The sequence below is a fragment of the Rhinopithecus bieti genome, unplaced genomic scaffold (assembly GCF_001698545.2).
Source record: "Rhinopithecus bieti isolate Rb0 unplaced genomic scaffold, ASM169854v2 scaffold_1599, whole genome shotgun sequence".
Lineage (NCBI taxonomy): Eukaryota > Metazoa > Chordata > Mammalia > Primates > Cercopithecidae > Rhinopithecus > Rhinopithecus bieti.
In genome coordinates, this window is record NW_016804139.1 from 1,277,149 (window position 1) to 1,290,885 (window position 13,737).

The window sequence follows — 13,737 nt, forward strand, 5'->3', positions numbered from 1 at the left end:
TTTTTTTTTTTTTTTTTTTTACTGCAAGTACCAGAAGAACTTTGCTCTAGTACTTGGCTCTATTAAATGTGCCTGTGGCAAACTTAAAGCTGTATATTAAGTTGAGCCCTTTCTATATATGTACTCCAATGGCACCCAAACAAACATGAATTTCAAACTTGATATCAAGTAAATAGAAATAGTAATATATAATTTTAGGCTTAAAATCTAATCTGACAATGACATTCTTTTACAATGGTAGAAAAACTTGGTAAAAGAAACATACCTAATATATAATTGCCAATTTTGTAAAATTGGACCATTAAGCTAAGGAAATAATGCTGTTTTAGTAACAAAATGTAAACCACAAATGAATAGTAACTTGGAAATTAGATTTTCCTAAAGGAAAAGAAATATTGTTAAGAAACAAATGAATGGCTATTCTTACAGCTAAAAATAGAAAGTAAGTTCTTACTGACAATCAAAATATTCTCTGCTACTAGTTTTAGCACTGGAGAGAACTGACTCCCTATTGCTGAATGGTTTATTGATCTTAATGCTGCAAATATTTCAAAATATTCTGTGGAATTAAAGGATAAATTGAAAAAAAATTAAATATAAAATAATATGGCTTAGTTTAGATGTGTGGTATATTCTAATGGTGTGAATTTTTTTATTTAAGAAGTAGCTAAAATGTTTTCTTGCAGAGTTATGACTGATCAGACTCAGAGCAGATGGGCAGGGCAGTATTGAGTCACTTTAATTAAATTGTAGCTTCATTTGCGGAGGTGGTGGTAGGTTGTTGTCTGCCTTTCTTATATGTTGTTTTATAGATTCTTCCAGTTGTACTTCTCCCAAGATTTTAGTTTTTAGAGAAAGCGTGGGGCAAGAACTAATGGATTGTGTACTTATTTGTCTATCTACCTAGTTTTTATTTCTCTAGGTTCTCTTACCAGATATACTTATATGATTACCGTTGTTTGAGTTAAGAATCTTAGCTCTTTAAAAAGTTTGTTGTTGTGATGCAGTTGTAATCTTCCAACTATATCTCAGTTTTATTTGTAATTAAAAAAACCTTATTTTATTTATTACAAATAAAAACCTTTATCAGGAGAATGAGCATTTATGTGCAGCAATGTAAATGGACTGTTTTTAAACGGTCCATTTGTAGGAAAAGTGTTCAAATAAGAGGCGAGGAAGAAGTCATGGGACAAAAAACAGTTTGCTAAGCTTGTAATATGCTTTGTTTGACATTAAAATAGTTTTTGAAGTTTTGAGGTCCTGATATTAACAGTGCAAATCTATAGAGGCCTTTCAGAGCACTACTTATTTATTTCCACTTAACTCTAGTGGCTAGTTCACATTAACATTCACAGCTGTGAGAAGTTTGTGTACTTTTATGATTACCTTGCTTCAGTTACATTAAGCAAGAGTTTTAATATTTATTATGATCATGTTTTGTTGTCACTATTTGGCTATTTTGGCATCTTTTTAAAGGGGAAACTGTATGGGAAAGAGTAATATGATACTGTATTTTATCTTGTTGATTATTCCCATTATCTTCTATCGGAACCGATAATTTATGAAGTTTTCATTGATAAGGTTTTAAGAGCTTTTAAAATGTGTTGAAAAGTCCCAAGCTGTTAAGTATTTTATTTTCATATTGCTTTTATGACTATGGAATTGCTAAACTGAATTAAGGAAAGTTGTATTTCAAAAAATGTAGTACATGCTTTGTAACAATTTAAAGTTTTATGTGAATTAATATTGAGGCTCTAAACAAACAACTGTAGTTACGTATTTTGGTGACCCTTGATATGACTGTTTCAGACTAATTGTCAACTTTTGAAATATTGGACTTTGCTTTATATTGAGGTTTTGATACAAATAAGTTCGTTTTTTCCTTTTTTAAAATTGGGACTTTATTTTCTAATCCTTTTGTTAAAATGCTGAAACACTAGGCTGAATATCCCAGCCTTTTTGAATTTTCTTAATTCAGAGGCTAAAACCTTCCACCACTACTGCTATCATCCAAACCCAAGAATTCTTGATATTTTTGTGTTTACATATGCTTCTGCTCACCGGTGCTAATAGTGATACCCACCAGTTGGTAATAGCCACAGTATTAGGGAAAAAATTCTGATAGAAACATGGCAGTAGACTGGTTTCAAAGTTGTTGTTAGCTCTGCAGTGGGCAAGTGTAGCTTCCTAACTTTCACGGCCATTCAATAGATTTAGTGGATGTCCTTTTGAAAAATTACAGTTAGCTGAAAGGCAATTGACACTATTCTGGTTATTGGTAGAGCTATCAGCACTGGTTTTTTTTTAATAAGTTGAGCTTTTTAGTATCCTGATGGCCTTCAGAATAGCTGTTTTGATGCCTACTTTTAGATCTAGTTAAAATAATCAGGTACTCTGTAGCTTTGAAATCCTCTTGTCTTACAGATGTGGTTAGGTGTTGATGTACCAAATCAAGGTAGTAAACAGTCCAAGATGCAGTTGGAGGCCATCCTGCCCTGCCCTATGCTCTGTGAACTGACCTAGCTAGGCCTTGTTCCTCTATCTGTGAATGCGTGACTCATCGATATGGGCGTTTGTGTTGGGCCCATACCAACCTTGTTTAGTCCCACAGTGTTTTGTTCGCCCCACGGAGGCCAAGAAAGCCGCAGATGAGGCCAAGATGAGATTTGCCCACATAGATGGAGATCATCTGACACTGCTGAACGTCTACCATGCTTTTAAACAAAGTAAGTGTAAATTTGATTGGAGACATTCTTTTGTCTAAATGTCACTTGCAGTGTATAAGATGTTTCTTTGTCACACTTTCATTTATTATCTGTGACAACTTACATTAGAAACCCAGAGGTACTTTAGAAAAACTCCTGACTAGCATTTAAAATAGAAATTGCCAGTCTTTTCCAAAGTTGTTTATGTTTATAATCAGGGGATAAAGCACCAGTTGTAGAAAACCTGAAAATACAGTGATAAAATGACAGACTTGTATGACATTTATTGCTAATATGCAAGTTTTATATACTTTTATTTCTGTGCATGTTACATTTTAAGAGTAGTTTTATATTGTTTATACAATTCATTACTCTAACATTTTACTAATAAAGAACTTTTACACCAAAATAAAGCTAATAGAAAACAATGAACAAGTATGAATGATGGTTCTCAGGCTACCAGTGTCTTGTAAACATGATATGGAAAAGTTCAACTGTACTGTTAGCCGAAGAAATGCATTATTATTTTGGCATTATTATTGATAGTGAAAGGCATTACCATTTTCTCACCTATAAAATTTGCAGATATTGAAGAAAAATATTCCTTAGATGTATGGGAGTGGGGTTATGTGGTCTTTATGTGATTTTATGTTACCAGGAACTTTAACAACTTTATACTCTTTGACCCAGCAATAATTTAAAAAGTTATTTTTTGGTATTCTGTGGACACTGATTTAATTAAAGAATTTCATCCCATCATTATTTATGGTGGTAAAACAAAATTGGCTACCCAAATGCTCACCAGTGGAAAAATTGTGAGTTATGCTGTAGACATATGAAGTAATTGTTCTAGCTTTAAATTATCTTATCAGAGAATATTTAGTGACCTGAAAAACATTTGCCAATGACTTGTAAATGAGGAAACATAATAATAATGAAGTTATTGCTAGCTGCTGTTGGAATGTACCATTTACAAAAATTGAGAGGAAACCTTAATAAATTCAAAGGAGAAAAAAAATACAGCAATTGAGTAATTGAGCAACCGGATTTGACAGTTTTTTTTTAACTGATAGCCCTACATCATCACCCCGTGCCAAAAATGTGGAATTCCGTCACTAAGTTTGTAGTTTCTTCTCATGAGAAATTGGTTTCCTAATTTATAAAGTTGATATTCCAATTTTGTATGTCTGGTTTTATTTGTAACGCATTTTATTATCTCATAAAATCTCATTTATACTCTTAAAATGGGGAGCCTGTTGACTTTGGCACATCTCTGTGGGGGTGATGGTGAATTTATTTGTCTTGGGGTCCACAAGTGCTAGAGGGCCAGTGTGTGCACCAGACGTAGTACCTAACTTGCTTTACAGTCTGTTGCTTACTCCAGAATCCTGATAAGAGTTGAATAGAATTCATGACTAGCAGAGAGAAAGAATGGAGCCCTTCTCTGCCCAGGCCCAAAAAAACCTGGGCAGATACGAAAGTTAAGGGAAATGTGGTTATGAAACCAAAGGCTCAAGACCAGCGCATGGGTTACCTTAGAACAGTTAATCTTTCTTGTATCCAAATACTGGTATTACCTAGTGTTAAAGACTTACCCCTGATTAGACAGAAATACTCAAAAAACCTACCGTATTCATCTTGTATGCAAAACATACAGGGTGACCAAGAGATACATAACCTATTAAAGCCTTGAGAAGGAACAGATTTACAGTCAGAGGGAATGTAGTAAGTTAGAATGGTGTTGTCCACTCACCAGATGTGTGAGCTATTTCTGATAAACACATCAAAATACTACTTTTTACATCAAAATACAACTAATAAAATAAAAAAAACAGACAAGTATGAATGATGGTTCTCAGGCTACAAGTGGCCTGTAAACAAGAGTTGGAAAAGTTCAAGTCTACTGTTTGCCCAAGAAATGAATTATTAGTGAGAGGTACTATGAGCTCTCACTGCCAGAGGGATGGTTAGTCATTGGTGGTTTTTAGGGGTTTTCAGTATGTGATGACTTGACATTTACTAGAACCGTCCTTATTAGTTAAAGATGAGGGTTTATGCTTTCATCACTGATTGCCACCTTTCCAAATAAGAGAAGCCCTTTAAAAAAAAAAGCAAAAAACTTTGCCAGATCCCCATGCATTATTTCAATATATGCATATATATGGATATGAAAATATTGGAAATATTTGTTTTCATGAAAGCTTTTTAAATGGTTGTATATTATTAATTGAATCATTCAGTGTATTTGAAAAAAAGCGTGTTTCAGATACTGGTCAAGATGTTTTACGTTACAGACAATAGTTGATTACATAGTGAAGCTAAAATGTCATGTCAGTTAAAATGTTGTCTTAATACTATTTATGTAAATACCCTTTGAAATCCAAAACTAGATTTAAGTTATTTTGCAGTACCTTACTCTGTCTGGGGAGGGGAGATTACTCTCTGAAAATTAGACAGTGATTTGGCTTTAGATCTTAGGGGTAGTTTACTGTATTGGTGAGAGAGAAACAGCAAAAGTTATATTAATAAAATGTTCCCAGTTTTAGATTTACTTTTCCCATTTACGCAATTATTTCTCACAAGTTTAGAAATACAGTAGAACCATCAGATGTTAGTTATTAGTCATTTGTTCTTAACAAATAGCTTAGAATTGCCATTTTTCCATCTGTAGTACATGAATTCTAAAAATTGAGAACCACACAAAAAAACTATATTTCAAGCCATAGTCTGCAAATCAACAACCCTTTCAAAAATTTGCCTTTTTATTGTCCAGCTTGGGCATTTTCCTGCCTTTCAGCTTGTTATAGAGAGCATCAGCGTAAGTAAAATTACCTCCACGGTGTGCTGTTTCAGTTCCCAAAGATACTCAGTGCTTTGGTTTAAATGTCAATAGCTTCAGATGGGTACCTTTTATTTCTCATTCCAGATGAATTAATTAATGGGTGTTCTAATATGTTACTGTATTCTTTAATTCAAAGATCTATTTCCTATCTCCACCCCACCCACTCTTAATTTCTGAAATGGGGATGCATTTTGTAATGGATAAAAATGTACTTATGTATTTGTTATGTCTCTACAAAACATTAAGGCAAAGTTATGCACTATAACTAGAATCCTAGAACCAAAGAGAAAAGAATATGCTGAAGGTAAGCATACATCACAGTAGCAAGAGAAGGATCAACAGTTTTACTTTTTGTTTTCTCTCTCCCATTTCACAATAACCCTCTTAGTTTTATTTATCAAAGGTCCTCTGAAATAAATAATGCAGGTCTTTGCCATGACTGTCTTTGGTACATAAAAGATGTCACTGTAAAATTTTTTTCATGATGCTACAGGTTGAGCTCTTTAAATGAGCAACACTAGGCTAGTTGGAAGCTTATCAAGGATTCATCAGAGAAATATCCTTTTGATAATACATGTAGTAAAATTACTTGAAGTTCTTAGACTTAGGTTTTGTTTATTAAACGTGAATGGAGGTTTCAGGCATCCTTGTAAACTTCAGTTTCAGGACTTGCTGGTAAATTGCTTAGAGGCACATGTGTTGCGATAAAACTTTGACTTCTTTAAGTCCTGGGGTGCTCCAGCTCAGGCATAAAGAACAACACACAACAGTTGTTTGCAGTTATCTTAATCTAAAGCTGTAGTTTCATTGAAAATGAACAGGCCGTGACTTTTACCTAATACACCCAGCCCTCCCTTGTCTGATAGACTATCTTTTGGAAACAGCCAGGTGGATGTTAATGGGTGAAATAATTCACTAAAAACAGTTAATTCAAAATCATTGTTTTGGCATCCAAATCCAAAAGCCTTGTTACTGTTTCTAATGTTGAATCACACTACAGATCTTTGAGAAAGTTGGTAACATTACAGTTTTAAAGAAAATGTTGTGGGTAAATCTCCTTTCTGGTTTATTTAGCTTATTCTTTATAACAATTTTTTTAATTAGAGAATATTCCTGTGTGGATGATTCATGGTCCCCTCTTTTCTCCCCGCCTTCCACCTTTTTAGATCATGAATCGGTTCAGTGGTGTTATGACAACTTCATTAACTACAGGTCCCTGATGTCTGCAGACAATGTACGCCAGCAGCTATCTCGAATTATGGACAGATTTAATTTGCCTCGTCGAAGTACTGACTTTACAAGCAGGGACTATTATATTAATATAAGAAAAGCTTTGGTTACTGGGTATTTTATGCAGGTATGTAGATAATATGGGAATGAATAATTAAGTATTCACATGACACTGATTTCTATTAACAGTCCTTTGAATCCACTCGAAAGCAAAAGTGAGTTTATGCATGCCCTTAAAAATTAATCTTAAATGTTGTTACATCCAGTTTCTTTGAGTGAATTAATATACTAAGAAATCTGAAGTATTTAATGAGTAACAAATTAATGCACTAAATGGCTAAGGTAGTCTAGTTATACAGGAATCAGTTTTAGAATTATTTTATTAATAGAGTCTTTGTTGTACAAAATGGAAACTTTGGCTACTTTCAGACATGATTAGGCACCTGGTTTTCAGGAATGTGAATATTGATCAGTGCAAAGTTTCTCTGAATCTAGGTCTTAATTGGAAATATATTGTCATAACAGAGTACTAAAAAGAAGCAATTGAGCAGATCCAAAAGTACATACAGTTGGCTTTAGTCGACTATCTAAAAACTAAGCACCTCCAAATTCAAATATTCAAATACGTGGATTTCATTTACAGTCCTCTTACAGAGTGGATCATTGGTAATTATGTCCAAGACCCTTGCATGCTGGAAAAGCCAAAAATGTCTGTTTAGTAGCAATAAAGATGAAACATAATTTAAAAGATTTTATTTAGTTTAAGTGTGCTGTATTAATGGCTATACAAACAGAAGTAAAACTTGTCAAGTAAATACTGCAAACAGTTATTTTAAGGTGTTTATAAAATAAGAGAAACTTTGAGAAAAATGCAAGAAAATTTTGTGGTGATAAAATTGAAAACAAATCACTTGATTTGGGATAGGTCTCTTCTGTCTGTTTCCTGTTTGTTCATTCTCTTTGGCTATGTCTGTTAAGCAAGATGTGGCTTACCCTTAAGGCCAGATGGGCTCAATAGCTAGAATATGAGCTTAAAGACAGTCTCAGAATGAAAAACCAAAGGAGATTGGGGAGATGTCTGTATTTGAATCTATGTAACAGTAAGAATGTTTATTGTGGCATCTTCTTATATAATATCTTAGGCTTATTAGAGTTTGGTGAATAATAGATATGAGCATTCTTTCTCGAAACTCTTAACTATATTCTTAATATTTAATATGTACTAGCTTCTTTTTGACAGGTTCTTTTCTTTTTTAGGGGAAAGGGGTGGGGTGAGGGAGGCAAGGTCTCACTCCCAGGCTGGAGTGCAGTGGCGCAATCACGGCTCACCGCAGCTTTTACCTTCTTGGGCTCTAGTGATCCTCCCACCTCAGACTCCTGAGTTACTGGGACTACAGGCACGCACGCTAATTTTTGCCTTTTTGTGTGTGTAGAGACAGGGCCTCGCCATGTTGCCCAGGCTTGTCTTGAACTCCTGGCTTCAAAGGATCCTCCTACCTCAATCTCCCAAAGTGCTGGGATTACAGACGTGAGCCACCAGGCCTGGCTTGACATGTTCTTAAATTTGCTTTTTATATTTCAAAAAAAAATTTGATGAAATTATATTCAAGCATTATGCTTCTTAATTATGTAGATTAAAATATGTTACAAACAGCTGGGCACCACAGAGTGTGCTTGCTAGTAGTGCTTCTCTAGTAGTCCTAGCTACTAGAGAAGTTGAGTAGGGAGTAAGGAGCGTTGAAGCCAGCCCAGGCAACATAGCAAAACCCTAGCTCTTAAAAACAACAAAAAATTTATTAGAAACAACATGCATTGTAATACCTGACACCTAATAGGTGTTTAGTAAATATTTTGAATGAAATTGAGTTTCTTTTCCATTATTCATGTTCATTCTTTATGCACAGAATATTAGAATTGGAAAGGGAGAACTTGTCAATTTTGATGAGTATCACTAGTCAAGGCATTAGCAAAAAAAAAGAAATGAAAGAGAAGCACGTGCAGGCTCTTTTTTTCATTTTTATTTTCCTGTCTTTGTAGGTTACCTTTTTCTTTTCCTCTTTGCCCTCTTTAGTTTTCTACCTTATATTTTATTTATTTATTTTCTTTTTTGAGATGGAGCGCCTCGCTCTGTCGCCCAGGCTGGAGTGCAGTGATGTGATCTCAGCTCACTGCAACCTCCGCCTCCTGGATTCAGGTGATTCTCCTGCCTCAGCTCCTGAGTAACTGGGATACATTCACCCGCCACCACGCCTGGCTAATTTTTGTATTTTTAGTAGAGATGAGGTTTCACCATGTTGGCCAGGCTGGTCTAGAACTCCTGACCTCAGGTCATCTGCCTGTCTCGGCCTCCCAAAGTGCTGGGATTACAAGCATGAGCCACCACACCCGGCTTTAGTTTTCTACCTTAGACATGAATGAGGGCCGGGCGCGGTGGCTCAAGCCTGTAATCCCAGCACTTTGGGAGGCCGAGACAGGCAGATCACGAGGTCAGGAGATCGAGACCATCCTGGCTAACACAGTGAAACCCTGTCTCTACTAAAAATACAAAAAACTAGCCGGGCGAGGTGGCGGGCGCCTGTAGTCCCAGCTGCTCGGGAGGCTGAGGCAGGAGAATGGCATAAACCCAGGAGGCAGAGCTTGCAGTGAGCTGAGATCCGGCCACTGCACTCCAGCTTGGGCGACAGAGCGAGACTCCGTCTCAAAAAAAAAAAAAAGAAAAAAGAAAAAGACATGAATATTCTGGTAATTGTTTGTCTACTCATAGTTGGCGCCCAGTGCTGAAGAGCCTGCTCTTGATGGTCTAAGGCAGGAAAGATCAGATAATAATGTTGGGCTCTGTGGACCCGTGAGATCCCTGTCAGAACTACCTAACACTGCCTGCCCTTGGAGCATAATAGGTATAGACAAATGGGCATGACTACGTTCTGATAAAACTTTCCTTATGAACACTGAAGCTTGAATTTTACATGCTACTCATGCTTCACGGAATGTTTTTTGTATGATATTTTTTCTTTCTAATTAAAGATGTATAAACCATTTTGGATTCACAGACCTTACAAATAGAGGCTCTGAGTTGGATTTGGCCCACAGGTGGCAGTTTGCTTATCTCTGCTTTTATAAGACAGTGATAAACAAGTATAGCCATAGAATGAAAAGTAAAAGGGAGGCCTGCCTTTTCCTAACTATATAGATAGCTTTACAACTAGTATGTCAGAAGCATTGTGTTAATAATATACTGGGTTTTTGTTTCAGGTGGCACATTTAGAACGAACAGGGCATTACTTAACTGTGAAAGATAACCAGGTGGTTCAGTTGCATCCCTCTACTGTTCTTGACCACAAACCTGAATGGGTGCTTTATAATGAGTTTGTTCTAACAACAAAGAATTACATCCGGACATGTACAGATATCAAGCCAGAATGGTAAGTACACCTTTTGTTCTAATAGTTTTTTGTTAATACTTCACTCAAAACGGAACCCGACTGTTGCTAGAGTCATGGCCTTGCATTCACTCATTGAGGATTTATATTTCATTGTGTAGGTATGAGGGTATTGACTGGATGGTGTGGTTAATCTTTCACACCCTTCCTTTGATAAGTGGAAAGTGGGATTGTTGATATTTATGGGCAGGATTTGAAGCCAAATGTAAAGTTACATTTGAATAGCATGAAAAGTTTCTTTAGGGGCTGGGCATGGTGGCTCACACCTGTAATCCCAGGACTCTGGGAGGCCAGGGTGGGAGGATCACTTGAAACCAGGGGTTCAAGATCAGCCTGTGCAATATAGCCAGACCCCATCTCTACTAAAATATATATAGGTGTGTACAAAAATTAGCTGGGCATGGTGGTGCTGCATGCCCGTGGTCCCAGCTACTGGGGAGGCTGAGACAGGAGGACTGCTTGAGCCCAGGAGTTTGAGGTTGCAGTGAGCTGTGATCATGCCACTGTACTCCAGCCTGGGTGACAGACCCTGTCTCTCAAAAATACTTTTAAAAGGGTTTTAAACATTTTTTTTTTTAAGAGTTTCTTTGGAGCCATTCTTTTGCTGTTGTGATTAACTCAAGTCAGTACTGTTTCTTGCTTGCAGAAATTTTTTTTTTTTTACATTTTATTTCTCCCATTACAATTAGCTCTCAACTATTTATTATTTATATATTGGTTTTTAGGAATTGTGCAGGCATGAAAATAACTCTTTGTGTTTTAACATACTAGCTTTTACAAAATGTAGAGTGAGAACTGATTGTTTTATTTTAAGCAAAATAACCCTCATCTTCATGGTTTTTTTTATTTATGCCAGAATCTGTTCTATAACCTATGATAGGAAATGTCAGCCAAAAGTAGTGGGACTGAAGGCATGTATTCTAGTTGCTGTCACTGCTTTATATTGTACGACTGCTTTCTTATACAGATTTGGGACTTCTGACACTTAAATTGTGTAGGACATTACCGGTTTATCTGAAATGCTTTGTTGAGAAAAAAATTGTATAGCTAAACTTTATAAAATATTTCAGTCAGGTGTATTTTGGGGGTATAGAGTTATAGTTATTAAAAAAAAAATTGGAAATGAGAAAATCCAATCATTTGAATACCATGATGTTTCCTACACAGAACCTGTTATATTACTATATCCTTGGAGTGGCAAGTTAATAGTGTGCCAGAGTAAAGAAATCAGTGACGTTATCTGTTATCCTTACATTAATGTATCTTGAGGGTTTTGTTTGTTTGTTTATGGTAAGTTCAACATCAGAAAATTTACATCTTACTAAATAAAATACTTAACACATTTCTAAAAGTGCCATTTGTAAGGATTAGTTATTTGTATTTTTATGAGACTTGAATTCATAGATTTGCCTTGGTTCATCAGTATATTAATGAATAATGCCTATCCTATTAACAACTCCAGTATTTCAATTAAATGTTAATTTGGAAATTTTTCTCCCCCCTTCTAAACAGGTTGGTGAAAATTGCCCCTCAATATTATGACATGAGCAATTTCCCACAGTGTGAAGCAAAAAGACAGTTGGACCGCATCATTGCCAAACTTCAATCCAAGGAATATTCACAGTACTGAATTCAGTGCTTAGAACTGAAGTTATTGAGAGGACAGCTTTAAAAGATGAATGAACTCAAAAGTTCGAGTTGTGCTCTTCACGTTGGTTCGATAATGGCCTTTATTTGAAAGCTTTTTAATTTTTCTTTACAGTAAATATTCCATTCTGATTTCATAAATTAAACATTTATGCCTCCCTTTTGTGTTGACACTGTAGCTCATACTGGAAAAGTCGATCAATGTTTTGCAGTTTATTGAAAGTAGTTCTATATATAACAATGTTATAAGCATTTCTTTAGAAATGGTTGAAAATGCTTCTAAAATGTGATTATCGACCATGGTATGCATGATCGTTGTAATTGTTGACATTCCTTTTAGAAGTTGTGAAATGTTACAACTTGTGCTTATGTAGACACAATCTTCTGTCTCAGTACAGAGGCACTGACTTCAATAAAGTCTATTTATACTAATTTTGGCCAAAGCCCTTTGGTATCTTTGTTCTAGTCTCTAAGTATAGCTGTTTTTCTTTTCAAGTGTGGAGCTTTTTTATTATTATAATTATACTCTTACTACATATTTGATGTCTTTCTACAAGGAGTACTCCTTAGGAAAAGTAGCTGTTAAAGCAATGTTTTTAAGAGCATGGCTTAGCGCTTTGTTAGGTTAATCAGGATGTGATCGATCTAAAAGGAGTAAAGTGTGTGTAGTGATATTTGAAAACTGGACCCCAAAAGACAGAACAATGAAAGGAGAGCTCTCTACTTGTCTTAGAGTTCCTTTCATAAGGCTTATAATTTATTATCTTAACTACATTTTTGTCAGATGTTTTTATTATACTTCTAGCTTCTCAAACATGTTTATTAGTATTAGGTAAGAGGGAAGCGTATTTTACATCTGTTTTACAAATTCTTATAGTGTGTTAAAATGTACATTTGACCTTCCATTTTCTGTGACAGGCAGTAGACAAGTTGAAAACTTGTCTACATTCATTTTGGAATGAAAATTGAGGTGTTTTATGTGGCCCATAAAATGTTTTTTAATCAATTATTTTCATGTGAAGACTACTGTACTCATTAATGTCTGGACTTCCTCTTCTTCCCCTCCTACCTTTATAAGTTTTTAAGTGTTAAAGGAAATATATAGATGTGTGCCTCGCATTTAAATATACTTGGTAACTAGCATGTGACTTAGGGAGTTGGGCAAGTTAACTCTTTGAAGCTAACAAATATGCTTTTTAGTGTAGGGTAGGTGTTACTAAATGATGCCTAGTGGCTTGAAAAAGTTAATGTGCCTTGTATAAGTGCCTCATTTTGTTCCCATGAAATAATTTACATGATATAATAATACTTCAGGTTACATTTAAATATTAAATGTTAGATATTTATGCAACAACATTTTGAAATGGTTAGATATTCATGCAACATTAAGCATTGGCAACATTGTCTGCCAGAATCTCTTAAAGTTATGTTGAAAAAATCTAAGCACTTGGTCAGACTGTTCTCAATGAAATGGCAGCTCTCACCAGAGGAATATTTTGCCTGTTAATTTAAGCTGCAAGTGTAGTTTGTGAGTTGTTGTGTATCTTTATAATCTGACCATCCAATTTTAAGTAGGTCTCAGTGGTGTAACGTGTTATTTAATCTTGGACTGTGTAAAATGTGAAGTTAGACCATTAGGTTTTGTTACAGAGAAACTGTTAAGTGTTAGAGTTTTTAGATATCTAGAACAAAGTTTGGTATTTGGCAGAGCTTCTAGGAATGATGGGTGTGCATTGAGAATGGCCATGTAGAAAGAGCAAGCTGAGTTTTTATCATGATGTCTATCCCCCACCATCTCCAGTTGTTCTAGGCTACATCTAACCAAAGCTGAAAGTTCTTCTTCTTCTTTTTTTTTTTTTGGAGACGGAGTCTT

General features: G+C 35.4%; 1 protein-coding gene across 1 annotated transcript in view; it reads left to right on the top strand.

Moving 5' to 3' along the window:
• DHX15 (DEAH-box helicase 15) overlaps positions 1-12,296 on the top strand; it is a 58,059-nt gene extending 45,763 nt beyond the window's left edge. Inside the window, exons 9-12 of the mRNA XM_017866627.1 lie at positions 2,549-2,726; positions 6,714-6,904; positions 10,030-10,199; positions 11,730-12,296. Of these exons, the coding sequence (XP_017722116.1) occupies positions 2,549-2,726; positions 6,714-6,904; positions 10,030-10,199; positions 11,730-11,847 (657 nt within the window). The 3' untranslated portion in view covers positions 11,848-12,296. The remainder of the gene's footprint in view (positions 1-2,548; positions 2,727-6,713; positions 6,905-10,029; positions 10,200-11,729) is intronic.
• Positions 12,297-13,737: the final 1,441 nt, after the last annotated feature.